General features: G+C 38.9%; 1 protein-coding gene across 1 annotated transcript; it reads right to left on the reverse strand.

The window, feature by feature from the left end:
• Window positions 1-4,656: 4,656 nt before the first annotated feature.
• pnp6 (purine nucleoside phosphorylase 6) lies at window positions 4,657-16,596 on the reverse strand. Its single transcript, XM_028449710.1, has 6 exons — window positions 16,458-16,596; window positions 10,092-10,261; window positions 9,920-10,023; window positions 7,046-7,221; window positions 6,754-6,944; window positions 4,657-4,887 (listed from the first exon to the last, which is right to left on the reverse strand). Exons 1-6 carry the CDS (start codon window positions 16,490-16,492, stop codon window positions 4,691-4,693), a joined length of 873 nt encoding a protein of 290 aa, XP_028305511.1. The 5' UTR covers window positions 16,493-16,596; the 3' UTR covers window positions 4,657-4,690.
• Between the last annotated feature and the right edge of the window lie 701 nt (window positions 16,597-17,297).

Genomic DNA, 17,297 nt, shown 5'->3' on the forward strand with positions numbered 1-17,297 from the left:
GACAGACAGGAACGTCTGGATGAGCCAGAATGATTTATCTATGTTCAGTTACAATATGTACGTTCACATTTGTGCACAGCTCTACCAAAAAGATGTTTCTTATGTTTGTTCTAAATAAGTGACTGTGGTGTATTTTTCTTTTGCACAATGCTGTAGAATTGCAAAGAGCATATACAGTAAAAATGTGAAAAGTACGTATTCAGTGTCTTTTGCTCACATACTCCCCTAACTACAGCAATGTGTAACTTTACAGTAGTTTTCAAATGGCTGTAGAAGTAGTGTATAGTGCTGTCTTGAGCATTTTTTTTTTTTTTGCAGTGGAAAACAATGAGAGAATAAACTGTCATAATGAAAACATGACAAAGCCATTTGATGATCTTGTTCATTAATGATGGTGTCAAGACTTCTCATTTTGATGACACTGGCAGTTTCACTGACATGAATACTTGCTTTTGAGGAATGAACATTCCATTTTGAGCATGTGACGTGCTTTTGCAGGTTGTCCACTAGGTTTTGCAGTTTTGAGAAATGCACTAACTGCCGTGCAGATGTTAATAGTGATGTGAGAAAAGCATCAAAGCGAAAAACTGTAAATCGCCCACTTTTGTATAGAAATACATACTTCTTCCTACAAGCGCTGCACTAGTTCTATATAACATTGGTTCCCAACATTTCTAGTCTTGTGTACCCCTTGAGCCTTTTTGTCATACCATGAGTCACTCATACGTGTTCATGATTCTCCAAAAGTAGAACATAACACAACGAATAGTCAACGCAAGTCATTTTATTTCATCTTTTTAAATTGAACAATTAATATTCAGGCTTTATCTTCTTATTTCACTCAAATCAAACATAAAATGATGTTGCCTTCAAGGCAATAAAAATTATAAATATAAGAAATAAAATTATAGTAAACATTTGTATTATTAGTATTTAATATATTATGATTACATTGTTATTAAAGAAAAATAAAAAATAAGAATAAAGAAAAATAATAATTAATATAAATACAAAACAAATAATTAACCTGCCTGTGTTATATATAACTTTTTTGACATTTACTACAAAGGAGCTTCTTTGAATATGTCCCTTTAAACAGGCATTTCAATTTTAAAAACAAATCATAGCGTACACGTACCATTTTATTGACAGACTTATGAAATAAGGAAATCAATTCTTAATTTTTCCACGTAACCCCTGCAATGTGCTCACGTACCCCTAGGAGTACGCATACCCCTGGTTGGGAAACACTGCTATATAACACAGCGACAACATGACACTTTTAAAAATGAAACTATTCAGAAGGCTTTAGCACTGCCCTATTGGGAGCCCAGGTACACATAATTGATGATTCTTACAATGTTTGTGGGAACTGAAAACAGAAGAGTGAACGTGTGTACACATTTAGTAGATGTTCCCTCTATATTCTTATCATTCCTTTCACATTTTAACTATCAACATATTAACATTATATTCCTAATGAGCCCTGTCACCAGGCTGTATGGCTTCCAAGCAGAGCACACCTCGTCCTCCTCTCTTAATCCCATTAGTCGCTCCCTTCTCTTGTCCTAATCCGTGAATCCTCTTCCACTCATCCAAAGCAGGGAGCCAAGTATTTGCATATAGTCTGTGTAAACCAAGTTGGGAGCCATTAGGGTGGATGTGTGTATCACAAGGTTAGTATAGGTGTTTTGTTGTCAAGCTGACTGCTTCATTTGTATTAATATTTCAGCTCCACAGTGGGCTGCACCTCCACACGCTGTATGCAGATGAATTATGTAAGAGAAAGAAGCGGGGCATGGAACAGCCATTTCCACTCCGTCTCAATCTCACAGCAAACTCATGTGTTTGAGGTGTGTGTGTGTGTGTGTGTGTGTGTTTGCTTTCATCCTCCAGCTTTCTTTTTACTGTGTTCACTGATCCTCAATATTGCTGAAAGTGAAAAAAGCTCATTTCCTTTGAGAAAACAACTACCGTATTGATTGATTTCAGGCTGCTCCCAATGCAGCACCCTTATTCACACCAACACTCATGCATGACAGTAAACACCAGCATCTGGATATCATATTTGCTTATTTATTAGACTGCACCATCATTTGTTATAGAAATAAGCTTATTTGAAATTCCAGCCTGAACGCCACACAACAGACAATAGTGTAAGATTGCACTGAAAACATACAATGTGGAGGAAGACAACAGAAGACTAAACAGGTTTGTGGTTATTTTCATCTTCAGAAAAACAGTCAACATGACGTTGGAAAGTTCGTTCAGGCATTTAGTGGTAGATTCGTTGTGATTCATCTTCTATACCTGCCTAAAGCCTGCACAGGGTGGCTGCAGCATAAACTGTCACACAAACTGTGGCACATAGAAATTCTAACTAACGTGCACTCAGGAAAATGTGCAAACCCTGCACAGGTCAGGAGGAGGTAGAACAGCAGCGTAAATGCCAAGGTTGGGGTCAATTATATTTTTCATTTACTGTTTCAATTACGATTACAGTGACGAGCATTTTATTCCAATTACAATTCTTTTTTATCCTCAGAAAGGCAATTACACTCAATTACTAAAGTTCAATTACAAATAATAATAATTACTGAGCCTGAAATAAATAACCTAATAAAAGTTAACCTTTCTCTTGTGTTAACATCTCTTATGATAACGGGTCCTAAAAAAGCTGTAGAATACACTGAAAACAAATATCTATCATCTAATGCACTGATTCTCAAACTGTGGTACGCGTACCACTACTGGTAGTAGTAGCGGTATGCCAAATTAATTTTATTTGATTTATTATTTAAGTAGAGTGTTTTATTTTCCTATATTTAAGCACAGTGTTACTGCTCAAACTGTATGTAATGTTACAGTTGCCATCAATATTAAATATACTTGTTGAATAAAACCTCTGCCTTGTTTTCAATGAATACTCAGGCCTACTACGCTACTGTATTTTAATGTTGGTCATTATGGTGGTACAATGAAAATATTGGTTTTAATATTTATGGTGTGGGCGTCTGAGCCTTTTTTTGTGTCAGTATACCCTTAGATTTCAATTCATTAAAATGGTCAAATGTGGGAAAGCTTGATATGAAAGATATTTTAATAACTCTTAGCAACATATGTGTAGAAATCCCGTAATATGGTTCCCCAGTTTTGCGTTAAACTTATAATTGACCATTTTTATCGAATTTTTTATGGCAGTTACAATTACAAAGTCAATTGTCTGAACTCAATTACAATTTGATTACGATTACAGCGACAGATTCTTTAAATTGCGCCGTAATTGTAATAAATGATCAATTACGCGATTACAATTATAATTGACCCCAACACTTGCCTAGGCTAAATGGACAAACTGTGCTTCTAAAAATGTAAAAACGACTGTATTTTTGTTTCACTGATGCCTCTTTACGACTAGCTCCCATTAGCTTAATACAGCCAGTCTCTGGAGATCAGCTGCTGATGGTGGGTTTCTGCAGCTCTCCCAGCTCTAATGAAAGAGTTGGTCAAGGGTAGCTGGCACAAGGCTGGAGGTCAGTGCAACCAGGATTTCATATTGCAGCTATTTTAGCCCTTATTAGCAATCGGGCATTCTCTTAGTGTGAGAAAAAAAAATAAAAAATATCCTGAGTGCAGTGTGCTGCTAACAAATACAACAACCACGTATATTAACTGTACCGTAATATCCTGTAGTTCTGAGGCTTTTTACTTAGATCACTTTGTGCTTTTATTGTATATTGTTCACGTTTGCTGATTCAGCAGTTCTACTAAATCTCAATATTATTTTAATTTGCCTATAATACATGCTGTACATCCATGTCTTACAATTGTATATAAGTATTCTGACATATAAAATAACACATTATATGTTCTTTGCCTAGAACAACCGATCAAAATGTTGATTAAAAAAGGTGCAAGTTGATTTTAGAGATAATTATGAACTTTTTTTAAAAAAACAAGCAGCATTTGGTAAGCCTTCATTTCCATCAACCAGTTAAAATCAACCCAACAACACAATGATTTAAAACCATCACGAACCTGTAGGAAGCTGATGTTTACATTGGATGTAAGAGATGAACAGAATGATCTTCAAGTAATCAGAAAAAAAAAATGATACAGGTATACAAGAATTACCAGGAATTACAAATTTGCCTGGATTAAGTTTGAGGTTGATTGTGTTGATAATCAGAAACAAGAAGGGTGATGAAAATCTAAAGGCTTTAAATTCATAATACAGATTTAAATTAAAAATTAAAAGCAAGCATTAGAAAAAAAACCCTGCTGTTTATGCTGTTATTTGCATACTGTATGCTCAACATGAGGTCGGTACTTGTGCAATAGCCTCTACTTTATCATTTCTAATACAGTTATTGATCTGTGCTTTGTGATACATGGGAACTGCAGATAAATCATGATGTACTTTCACGTTTCCACATAACTTGATCGTTTCTCAAAGATCTTTTATTCCTTTATCGTATTCATATTCTCCCCTATTTAATTGCCTGTCTATGTTTCACAGTTAACATCAACCCCTTCAATGAAAGCAGGCTTTCTTGTCCTCTAGTGGCTTCGTTACCATAATGTAACCTTTCCCATAATCAAAAAAGATATTCAGTTTCAACCATTTGATTCATATTCACAATTATCCCATCACCAGAGGTATAATTGTGCAATAAAAATAGGGATACTGTTAAATCTTGGTGATGAGATTGCTGACAAGCCTCTGCAGGTCTTGGGTCCTGTGCTTAGTGGTCGCCAGCACTTCTTCATGGTTGGCTTTCTCCTTGCTATCATAATCTGTCACAACCTTGTTGGTGATGAGGGAGAGACCCAAGACTCGCAAGTTGCAGTGACGAGCCACCACTACTTCTGGGACTGTGCTCATACCTACAAAGACGGCGAAGGATGATACTTAATTTCGGTCAAATGCACTCCAACATTTCACACTTTAGAAATACATTTAGCATTTCACTGTAATATACTGTTTGACAAAAACACCTTTCCTTTTATAGGCTAATCCTTTTCAATATTGTTACCTCTGCCAAGAAGGTTATATTTTTCACCGGTGCTGTCCTAGTCTGCGTGTTTGTTACATCAAAAGTATTTAAAGTATTTAAAGCTGCAGTATGTATGTTTTTTTGCTGCAGGTTTTTTGCGTCCGTCATTGTAAAAAGGGAGCTGAGCCAAAAAGCAAAGCTCTCGATTTACAGGTCGGTCTACGTTCCAACCCTCACCTATGGTCATGAACTTTGGGTCATGACCGAAAGAACAAGATCACGGGTACAAGCGGCCGAAATGAGTTTCCTCCGTAGGGTGGCTGGGCTCTCCCTTAGAGATAGGGTGAGAAGCTCAGTCATTCGGGAGGGGCTCAAAGTAGAGTCGCTGCTCCTCCGCATCGAGAAGAGCCAGATGAGGTGGCTCGGGCACCTAATTAGGATGCCCCCTGAACGCCTCCCTAGTGAGGCGTTCAGGGCACGTCCCTCCGGGAGGAGGCCCCGGGGAAGACCCAGGACACGCTGGAGAGACTATGTCTCTCGGCTGGCCTGGGAACGTCTCGGGGTCCCCCCGGAAGAGCTGGAGGAAGTGGCCGGGGAGAGGGAAGTCTGGGCCTCCCTACTGAGGATGCTGCCCCCGCGACCCGGAAACGGCTAAGCGGGAGAAGATGGATGGATGGATGGATGGGTTTTTTGCGTCATTTTTTCAAAAATCCTTAATACCTTTGAGCATGTTGTAATTCAAAGTGTTCTGAGAGGACACCGGACCTGCTCCTTCTCTTTGCTCTGTATTTGAGCTTTAGAAATCCAGGAGCGTGACACTCTTTTTCACCCAATCAGAGATCTTTTTCCAAACAAAGTGCTCCATGAGCTGTTTTGGGTGTTACTATTGGCTGCTCAACTAAAGTCGATACGCGTTCACGTACCATCGGTAGTAAAAGTGCAAAGGCGGACGTTTCAACAGGAAAAGTCCCTAACGGTTACACGGCAAACCAAGACAAAAAAGGAAGAACAAGATGGGAAAGAGACAGTGTAAAGACCCAAACTTATTCGAACGGAACGCAGTGGTCTGCATGGACTCAAAGTAGGTGTTCGCCTCATGGATTGGTGTAAGAGGGAGAGTGATAACAGACTGGATAAATCGCGTGTAAACTTTAGACAAACATATCCAAGGTGGAGAGAACATGTACAATTAATTTGCAGTCTGGGAGTGCCGTGACTGGGGGTTACTGTGTGGACCTGGGTGGGTCTCACGGCAGCACCCACTGCTCATTGAGGACAGTTACTACAGAGTTATACGTGCTTTCATGTCGGACTCTCTAAAACATCAGAAAACTCTCCAATAACAAAAGCAAAAGTCATTTTGTCACTAGTCACTAAAGAGTTCCATATTTGTAGTTGTTCAAATAATGTAGGTGAATTTGAAACAGGGAGTGGGGAGCATGGTTGATTCCATTCCAGTCTCACGACTCTACATACTGCAGCTTTAATGGATTTTGACAAAATCTTAGCAAAAGATAGACCTTACATAATGGAAAATTCTATTACATTTTGGGGGGGGGATCCGGATAGTGATTTCTTCCAAGCCTTTAAGTGTGAATGATGATGGTGCCATGATCAGAATCACTGATCCAGATAACTGGCAACATCTGGTCAAGAGGATATTTGCTCTTTTGTTGATAATAATTTTGTATCATATTTCAAACACACACACACACACACACATACACACACAGCGTTATGCAGGATCTGCACTCACCCACAGCATCAGCTCCAAGTGTCTGCAGGACTTTGCACTCTGCTATGGTTTCAAATGTGGGTCCAGCCAGCATGCAGTAAACGCCCTCTTGCAGGAAGCTGTCACAGTCCTGCTCCACTGCTGTTTGCTTTGCTAGCGCCCTCAGTTCACAGTCATATGCATCCGACATGCAGGGGAAGCGCACACCAAATCTAGTGCAACATTCAACGCATGAGTGGGTTAGTGCATGACACAGCAAACTTACACGTGAGGCAGGCTGCACTTTACACAGTGCAGCATGCAGGTGCTGTACCTCTCATCATTGTGCCCACACAGAGGGTTCTGTCCAGCAAATCCTGGCATGTTGATGTGATCCTTAATCAGCATGATGTCTCCAATATTGTAGGTGCCATTCAGTCCCCCCGCTGCATTTGTCACGATCAAAGTCTCCACACCTATCAGGAAGAAAACTCGCACTGGGTATGTCACCTGAAAAACATAATTTTTTTCACTATCATACATATGATTCCATGCCATGTAAATTTGATGCACTCTAAAGCTACGTCAACATCACGTTTTCAACGAATGTTAATATTAGGATTCAAAATAGAACCTATCCGATCCGCGCATCAACAACGTTGGCCGTGCGAGCGTGCTCCCGATTTTTTGTCATATTCGCACATTCGCTCAAGTTGAAAATATTGAACTCTTGCGACTGTTTCACATGACAAAAGCCAATCAGAGTCTTTGTTGATGTCTGTTCTCCCATTCAACCATGGAGTAGAAGCTGTGTGTGACCACCTGGAGCTGTATGACACAGTGTCGCTGGTGGGCGGTGCTTCACTTCAAAACCTGATCCTGCAAAACCTACGTTTCGTGCGGCAGATGCGTCCGGTGCCGCAGAAGACGCATTCAGTGTGAACGCAGCATACTGTAGGTCAGTCCATCAGATAAAAATCTATGTCTTTCATAGCTTAGCTATAAAGTTGGTGGCTGTGGACAGAGGGAATGAGTGAGTGGTAATACCTAAAGCAGGTATTTGGGATTAACGTGTCTAAAGTTAAGCCCAGTATGAGTTTTATCCCACATCCCAAGGAGTGCCAGTGCATCATAGACCAGTATATGTGCAAAAACCGCTACCGCAAACCCAGGAACTTCCCCGGGCCCGCAGATGCAGCCAGGCCAGAAGAATGAGTGGGGGCCAAGGAGCCCCAGGCCACCCCCCACGGCCGAGCAGCCCCCCAGACGCCCCCAAGATCCCAGGCCGAGAGGCAGCCACCGCCCCCCACACACACATCCGAGGAAGCCCCAAGCAGCCGAGCACCCAGCGCATCCCGCCACCGACCCCAACCCCCAACCCCAAGGCCCCCAGCCAGTATCCCGTCCCCCCACCCACACCCAAGCACCCAACCTCCCGAGGGGAGGGCCCAGAGAGCCCCCCGCCCGAGACCCCAGCAGAGGAGCCAAGGCCCACGCCCAGCAGACGGCCAAAACCGCACCAAATGGGCAGCTGGCGGGTGCCCGCCGGTGGGCCCAGAGCCAGCAGGGACCGGACCCCAGGCCAGAAGGACCTGGAACTGAAGCAGCACCGAGAGCAGCGCCCCCAGGGATGACGACCACGCCCATAGTTGCCGAGGGCACCAAGGAGATGCTGCAAGTCACCCCGCCGGCCCCCAGGCGCACCGACCGAGCACCCCAGAGCGCGCCAAAACTCTGGGGGGGGGGGGGGGGGCTGTCTAGGGCTCATCGCGCGGGTGGCATCAAGGAAAGGCGGTCCGCATCTTTAAGTGCATCTTTAAAGTTATTTGAAAATGTAGTCATTTTTCTCTTCAATACATATTTTTGCAAGAAACACAGAACTAAATGTTACTACTGTATGTAGAAACACAACTATTAAGTGACACAAATGTGATATTCATAATTTTTAGGGTCAGAATTTGCTACATTTTTCAAAAAACATTACACAAAAGACACTTCCAACTCCTTTTTATAGGAGTTTCTGTGGTGCATGTTCTCATGAACTAACACATCTTATTCCAATTAATCTATAATCATCCAGCTCTGCACAAGGCTTAGTAATCATCACATACAGGAATTTTGAAGCAAGAATATCGCAAACAAACACGACTGAGGCTTTTAGGGCATAGAGAACAAGTTTATACATAATTCTCAATTTTATGATTCAAAATGTGTTATATATTTATAGATCCTTTTATGTGAAGGTGGCACATGAAAGGTGGTAATATAACAGGAACACATGTTCAAAGGACAAAGTCAGGAAGAAACAGCACGTACCAACCTCATTTTTTACAGTTAATGTTTTAAACCATAGAAGAATATCGTAAATCATAAATATGTAACTGACAAAGATGAGTAATGCATAATGAAAATGCAAATGTAAGTTACTTTTGAGCTCAAACAAAAACTCAGAATTTTGACATTAATGACAACCAATCCTTCCAAAGTCCAACCAAAGTCAGACTGAAAAAGTTATGCTTCATATTTCTATGATCAAGGTTTTAAACGAAAGGAGACTTTTGGCTTGTCATTGAGACTGTGGCTAAAAGTTTTATGAACCATGGCACCATTAAATATTCATTATCACCTTATACTCTTCATTTTTACTTGAACAAAGTATTCCACAAACATTCAGTTAAAACTTGATTCTGTCCGTCCATCCATCCACCCATTAGGGACCATTAGTCTTGCTTGTGACCACTATAAATGCTATGTCACTAGCATATCAAAACAATAGTTTGTCAGTAATAATGTTCCAACTTTTTATGCTGTGCTCAGAACTCTTATGTTTAAATGTATGCTGAGGTTATCTAATTTGAAAAAGGAGCTGATCTAGGCCTTGGTTGAGCCTACGTTAAGTGACTCGAGATATTCCTCCTGTTATTGGAAGCATTGACAGGCATGTTTGTATGTGTTTTAACTGAAATGGCTAATAAACTGAACTGAATTGAAATACTGAATTTTTATGAAATAAGGTATTTGGACTTTTTCCTCAACATATTAGCAGGTTTTCTTTGTAGCTTGCATTGAGACTGAGCACAAAAGTATCATAAATTACAAAAACACACATTTGTAACGTGTGTGTAGAAAATTGTCATTGTCATTACAACTATTACAACACAAGCAAAATAAAAAAGAAGCAGCAAATGAACTGAATATCATGTCTTACCGTGTTTATGTCGTATCCCTCGTAGAAATGAAAGCGTCCCTGCATGCAGACACACTCTCGACCCTGCAGCGTCCCAAACACCAGCTGGCCTGCATGGCCCTGGACTGCATGGCACAAGGAGATGCTTTGTTTACAGCATCCTAACAAATGTACTCAAAGTAAAGCTACTGACCAGTGCTGGTGGGAAAACGAGGAATATCCTTATATGAGAACTTTCTCTTGTCTTGCAGTAGATCAGCCAGCCCACCGAGGCCTGACCCACAGATGATGGCCACTTTGGGACGCTGCTTTGTTTGTGCTAGCAGCCAGTCTGCTGTCTCTTTATAATCATCATAACTGGATCTGAAAAAAACATAAAACAGCCTACCATGAAATTAAAGCTGTGTAGTCAAAGTTCTTTCATAACAACTCTGTTGCTGTTCGTGTAAGAATAGATAAACAATTGTAATAATGTAAAATGCTTGATCTTTTTTTGTGTGGAAAAAAAATAGGTCTTTAAAGTTAAAAACTCAGAATGAATTTTATCCAGTTATTGGCTTGATTTAAGGTAGTGTGAAGGTGCGAAACATGATGTCAAAGGAGTCAATCAGATGTATTGTGTGTGTGGGAAGTCAACATTACATCATTCCCATCATCATTATTAAATTGGAATTTAGTCAACAGAAAAAGCGAAATACAGCTGATTACAGTAAAGCTGACAAAATTACGTTTTTGTTAAAAGACTGAGAGACTAAATTCAAAGCTACTGTCAAAACAAACAACTAATGTGGGGAAAACAAAATGTGCAAAAAGCTGGTTTTGAGCGCACAGGCCTCGAGTTATGCACACAAGTCATGTACAGTATTTGTATTCAAGTTTAACTTTACTTGTTTTTTGTTTTAAAGAAAAATGTTTGCAGTTTTTACCTTGTTCACTGTGTTTCTGTTAAGTAGAATAGTTCAGAGTTGGAAATGTTATTTGAAGGAATCATTATTATTGGCTTATTGAAAAACAGGCTTTAACATTTGGTTGTATTTATTTAACTTCCATTGGAGTGGCTTTGCATACATTTCATTTTACCCTCAAGGTTAAAGTGGTTCATCCTCAATGTCATCTTGACAGTCAGGAGCATTTAGACAGTAGAGGAGCAGTTAGTAAACTATAGACATCATGTTCATAGAGGGAAACATTTAATTAATTGTGTTTATAATAAAAAAATAATGGCAGTGTAGGGCCCCCAAAAGGTATTCTGCTTTGGGCCCCAATATGTCTGCATACAGCACACAAATAGATCATCAAATAAATAAATAAATAAATAATTTCCAATTGTTTAAGGCTTGAATAAGAAATTATTCTATAAAAAAACTACCACCGCAAACACTTGAACAATGTTTTTCCAATGTGGACAAAGTTTTCAAAAGTTTCTGGCCTGCTCTGTGGTAATCATAGCCACATTAGAAAAATGGCAAACACAAATCAATTTGCTGCTCGGGAAAAAAAAAAAATCGGCAAATTAAAAAAAAGTATTAAAAATGCATTGTGTAACACATGTTTGCCAGCCAAATGATTATTCATGCTGTTGATTTAGTTGGTAGTGCCTCGAGCCGCTACATTTTCCACCGTGTGAAACAGTCTGTGTCTGTAGTTATAAATCTGGCTGTAAAGCTATAACTCTGTTAATGTTTCCTGCCTCAAGCTTTGAACCATTAAAACACAATGACACTGCAGCAGGCACGAGTCTGATGACTATGAGTCCATTTCAGGGCTGTCAACTGAAATGACTGCCACGTCTGGCCAACCCTGGATCTCACTCTGTTCACTTTCTGTGGTGTTTGAATTTAGAAGATCGACTTGAAAAGAAAGTGTTTTGGGTTATAGACTGAACTCAAAGACTTAATGTACAGTAATGGCTGCATACAAAAATTGAAAAGCTTTGATGTAATTGTTTTTTTTAAAGGAGCATAGGGCAGGATCAAGAAATCAGACTCCATAGTGACACGATGGTCATTAGTGTAACTGCAGTCATCAGCTGATGATACCAACCGAAGCCTGACGGGAACTGATGAGTTGGGTTCGGACAGATATTTAGAACTGGTGGTCTGGTTCGGTCACAAAGTGTCCTTGTGCGCAGCGTTCTTTCCATTCCTGCAGCGGTAGCAGTGAGCGCAGCTTCAACGCTGCAGGACAATTGCCCCTGTTTGTATTTGATGCCCCGTTTGCTAATCTGATGACATTAAGAGTTGTAAGTTAAATTAAAGCGGGCCTTACACTAAAACAGACGTAAACTAGGCAAGACCTGTATATGCAAGGCAAATACATATTTGGCAATTGAAAGTTTAAAAAATTGGCAAAAATGACAACCTGTATCTAGATTTGTTGACAAGTTTATCTTTTTACTAAATTGAAAGTAATAATGCAGGAAAAGTGAAAGGTCACACATTGAAAGGAAATGTTGTTCAATGGTACCAGTCTGAGCACTGTGTTTCAATTTGGGGCCAAGTTATATATAAAAAAATTTTTGTTTTGTTTTGGCTGAGCTTTGTCATCCTGAGAGAGTTGAGGTCTCACTTTGTTCACTTTTCTGAGGAGTTCTTGACTTTAAATTTGACCTTGAGTGAAGGTCAAGGTCACACATTGAACGTTAATGTTGTTCAATGGTACAAGTGGCAAAGTAATTTTTTGTGACGTCAAGAACTTGGACCCCTACTAATCTTTTTTCTGGTAAGTCATACAGCTTCGGTCCAATTAAATACAATACTCGTAGAGGTATGGAAAATTTTGTTTTTTGACACTTGACTCAACCTTGACCTTGACATTTTGGCTCCAAAAAAGGTCGACTGCACATCCTTGACTTTGCTCCTATGAGAGGACATACGTGTCATTAGTGCTGCATTAATAGCCTAGGAGGAGTTCTATAACAAAGGAGGTGCGGAAGAAAAATAATAAGAATAAGAACTCCTACGAGAACAGTATATTTGGCAATTTTCAATTGCCAAATACGATAAGCCATTTGTATGAGGAAAAAAAATCAGGTTTTACTGTCGGACTCAGACAAAAAACTGGGGCCCGATATGCACTCCAACTGTGACACGATTATTTCTTTACTTCACATGACTGCAAGACCTCCGCGCATGCCTCTGTGGAACCAAACAGTAGTTTGGTCCACCGTGCTTGTTTTCTTTCAGTCTTCTTCTTCTTGTTCTTCATTCCCAGCAGAGTAGTTGCCTCTCCAAGCCGTCGTGAACGCACATCAGCGTCATTTGGTGTCACGTCCATAGGACTATGTGGGAAATTCGGCCCCGGAATTGCAGTACAAAATGCATCATAGACTATAGTTCCAGCAAGATTAATTTTGTCTTCGTCTTGAGAAGTATGTTAAGTTGAGGTTTCGTCAAAGGCGATCAGCAGAACTCCTTTGACGGAGTCTGGCAGTTGACAGTTGAAACATGACGGGAGATAAAAATGTCCAGAAAAACCTTGTCTGAATAAACCAAACCTCAACTTAACATACAGCATCACAGTCTGTTCAAGGCAATAGGGAAATCAGAATCAGAATCAGAATTGCTTTATTATTCCCAGGGGGAAATTGCTTTTGATATGTGTGTGGGCTCATTCTTTTTAGTTTTGAATACTTGATCATCACTCATTAGCATTAAAAGACTTAAAATGAATGTTATTTTTTGAAAAATCCTGCCCTATGCTCTTTTAAAATGTGTTTCTTCAAAAATCATTGGGTTTTAACAGATGAAAGCTGCTTTAAAGACATAAAAGATGTCCTGCACGTTTCTGCAGTCAACACTTTTGTGAGTTCATTGACTGTCAGCTACAGCGGTTGAAGCCAATGTGGCACATTAACTTTCTTCATGCAGAGTGGCAGGTGACACATAAACTCTGACTCATTCTGGACTGGTGCCAGTGCAAAATGACAAATGAACTACAGCACTTCAGGGTGTTTAACTGGAATCAGTTAAAAAGTCAGTCATTTATAAACTTAAGGGACACGAAGACATCAGCAGATATGTCAAATATGTACCCGAGCCATACAAAGTGTGACTTATTTAACAAAACAATGAAATTATATGACCGTGTCTGGAATTTAAAGCTAATATTTGTTATAAAGCCATGGTTATAGTTTCTGTAAAATTAAAGTAGGGTTTTTGCTAAGTTTAAACAACCTGATGGAATTAACTTGTGATGCCCATTGTAAAGTTGTTAAAACAATTTCACAATGGTTGAACCTTCACAGCAATCTTATCTATGCTAAAATATGTCAACCGGTGTTACTGGTTTAGCTGACGCAAAATGGAAAAAGAGTTTCAGTGCTGTAAGCAACACAGGCCTACAAATGCATTCTTCTATATATTTGCCTAGTTTGTTTGAGAGTATACAGGTGTATTTGTTACTCTCTACTTCCTTTAGTGATTTAAACACATTATTTAGCTCAAATCAAATAGTATAATCAGTTCCAACAACAACAACATCAACAAGAGCCCTCAGAGAGCACAAACCTCCGCCAAGCGCCAAATATCCTCATTGCTATTGACAGTTCTTTTGGACCAGTGATCCTGTTCATGGTACCATGATCATTCACACTTAAAAGGCTAGTAAGAAATGTTTATCCCCATTAATAACACAGTAAGTCCAAATGTATGAGTATCAGAACTTCGCAATGAAATGTGCAATCCAAAACACCCTGGTGGGGTAACTGTGAAACCAACGGGACATAATTGAATCAAATTTAATTAAGACTTGGTCATTATGAACTGAGATATGAACTTTTGAAATGTTGCCAATGACGAGAGATAAGGGTATTTAGATTTTTTAAACAATTCCAGAATCAGCATATCGATCTGGATCCCCTCCAAAATATAATGGAATCTTCCATGGCATAAGGTCTATCTTTGAGTAAAGTCTCCTGTGATGCTAATGAATGCACCCTGGTCTTTAAAACAGGGAATTTTTCACAACCAAGTGTTTCTCTTTCACTCTCTTTCACATTCATTTATATATTTAACTGTACATGAATGCCTCTCTAATAAGGGGTGAATTGGCTGTGGCCACTCCATATGCAACTACAGTCTAAAAACATGAATGTTTGTATACATGTGTATTCTAGACCAGCGGTTCTCAACTGGTAGGTCAGGATCCAGAAGTGGGTGGGTCGCAGACAGCTGGTAAAAAATAAATAAATACTGAATGTTTCTCATGTTTTGTTTTGAAAGAAACTTTTCTTTTGACAGGAATGCTGTGAAATGCATGTCACACATGAAAATATATAAATGTATTTTTTAAAAAAAAAAAAATAACGTTATATATCTGTTTTCAACAGCTATTTTTCGAAAAACTAACAGAGGTGTAAAGAGTACTGATATAACCTACTCAAGTAGAAGTACTGTCACGTGGTCGAAATTATACTCAAGTACAAGTACAAGAAAGTCATACATAAAATACTCAAGTATAAGTAAAAAGTAGCTCAATTAAAAAGTACTCAAAGTAAAAGTTATTAGTTACTTTGATCCCCCATGTTTATTTTTGGTAATAAATCTTGCCACGGTTCCCTTGCAGACAGTAAATATCTCATGCATAAACTTAAAAAAAGAAAAAGAAAAAAAAAAAAAAAGGAAAAGACCAAATTTTGCACAATTGGAACTTCATCTATTTTCCATAAAGGCATCTGTATAAAATAAAAGGTTTGACAAAAATGTACATTTAAAAATGATATTATTATTATTATTATTATAATAATAATAATAATAATAATAATAATAATAATAATAATAATAATAATAAACACCAGGCTCTAAGTATAGCTACATGGTTTGACTGTTTGTCTGGTCATTTCATTTATCGTAGTTTAACAATGTCCATTGATCATTTTAAAACTAAAAATAATAATTTACTCAGTAACGGTTGGGTGTAGTCGAAATGTATCTGTTTATTTCTTTTAAAATGTACTTAAGTACAAGTAAAAATACTGATTTAGAAATATACTCAAAAAAGTACAAGTACCCATAAAATCAACTCAATTACAGTCACGTGAGAACTTATAACCCATTACTTTCGCCTTTGAAAACTAAATTTGATTGGTTGAATTAAATGTGGGTATAATAATGGATGTTTTATTTTTCCGTTTCATTTGCGCCGTTGCACATTTCTGAGGACGCACAAAACCGGAAGTGACGCTGCCAGAGCGGCGACCACCGCAGCGGCTCAGCCCGGAGCTGTCCGAGGTGCTGCGGTGGCTTTAGTGACGCAGGCGGAGCAGCCAGGCGATGTTTCCGTGTGTCCATGTGTCTCATACACACACAAAGCAAGGGATTGATAAATATAAATGGCGAAATAAAACAAAGCCGGTCTGTTAAAGAGAGCAGAGTGAGTGCAGCCAGCCACCTGTGACACTTCACAGGTGAAAATATATCAGCAGCGTCCTGTCACACACGCAAACATACAGTATGCAGTGTTTTTTAGACACTGTTGGAGGGTTTTTCCTGCGTTCAGGTGTTATCATTATCATATCATCCATCCAGCAAAAACATATCAAGCCGACATCACACATTACCTGCACTGAGATTGAGTTAAAGACGCCTTTTCCATGTCGGATACCAAACGATGAGCTGTCCGTAGTTTAGAGGTGTTAGATTTCCGGGTATTTCAAATAGTATTTACTATCTTTAGTTCACAGTAGTTGAGCTGCTTTGGGGGGGGGCGGGGGGGCGCTGTCATGGAGGTTATCACAACGCACTGACGTCATTTTAGAGGTGGGAGGAGCCTACAAGAACTGCTGCTCATTCCTACTGTAGAGATTATAACACAGATGGTGTGTGCTGCAGGGTAGGGTACACACAATAGAATAGAATAGAATAGAATAGAATAGAATAGAATAGAACAATTTTAATGTCATTGCACAAGTACAACGAAATTGCATTAAATGCCCCTCCCAACAACATTCAGCTACACTTCAAAGATTCAAGCTAAACAGACACAATCATCATAAAAATAACATAAGGTACGCTAAAAGTCTGTTGGGATAAAAAAGTTCATCAGCATAACAGTTCATCGTTATAAAAGGTTCATCGGTATAATCAGAATCAGAATTCCTTTATTAATCCCAGGGGGAAATTGCTTATGTTCCAGCTACAAAAAAAAGTCACAACTAAAAGAATAAAAGGTTTAACAAAGAAAAAAGAAAGAATAAACGTTAAATAAGTGTATAATTAAGTAAAAGACTGTTAAAAAAAAATAGGGATCAGATACACACATATTACAGTAGTAGAAAATAAAGTATAATAATAATAATAATAATAATAATAATAATAATATACAAATATGATACAGATATTTACAAAAATTATACAAATATACAAATATAAATATAATAAAAGGTTAATCAGTATAAAAC

This window comes from Gouania willdenowi, chromosome 6 (genome assembly GCF_900634775.1).
Source record: "Gouania willdenowi chromosome 6, fGouWil2.1, whole genome shotgun sequence".
Lineage (NCBI taxonomy): Eukaryota > Metazoa > Chordata > Actinopteri > Blenniiformes > Gobiesocidae > Gouania > Gouania willdenowi.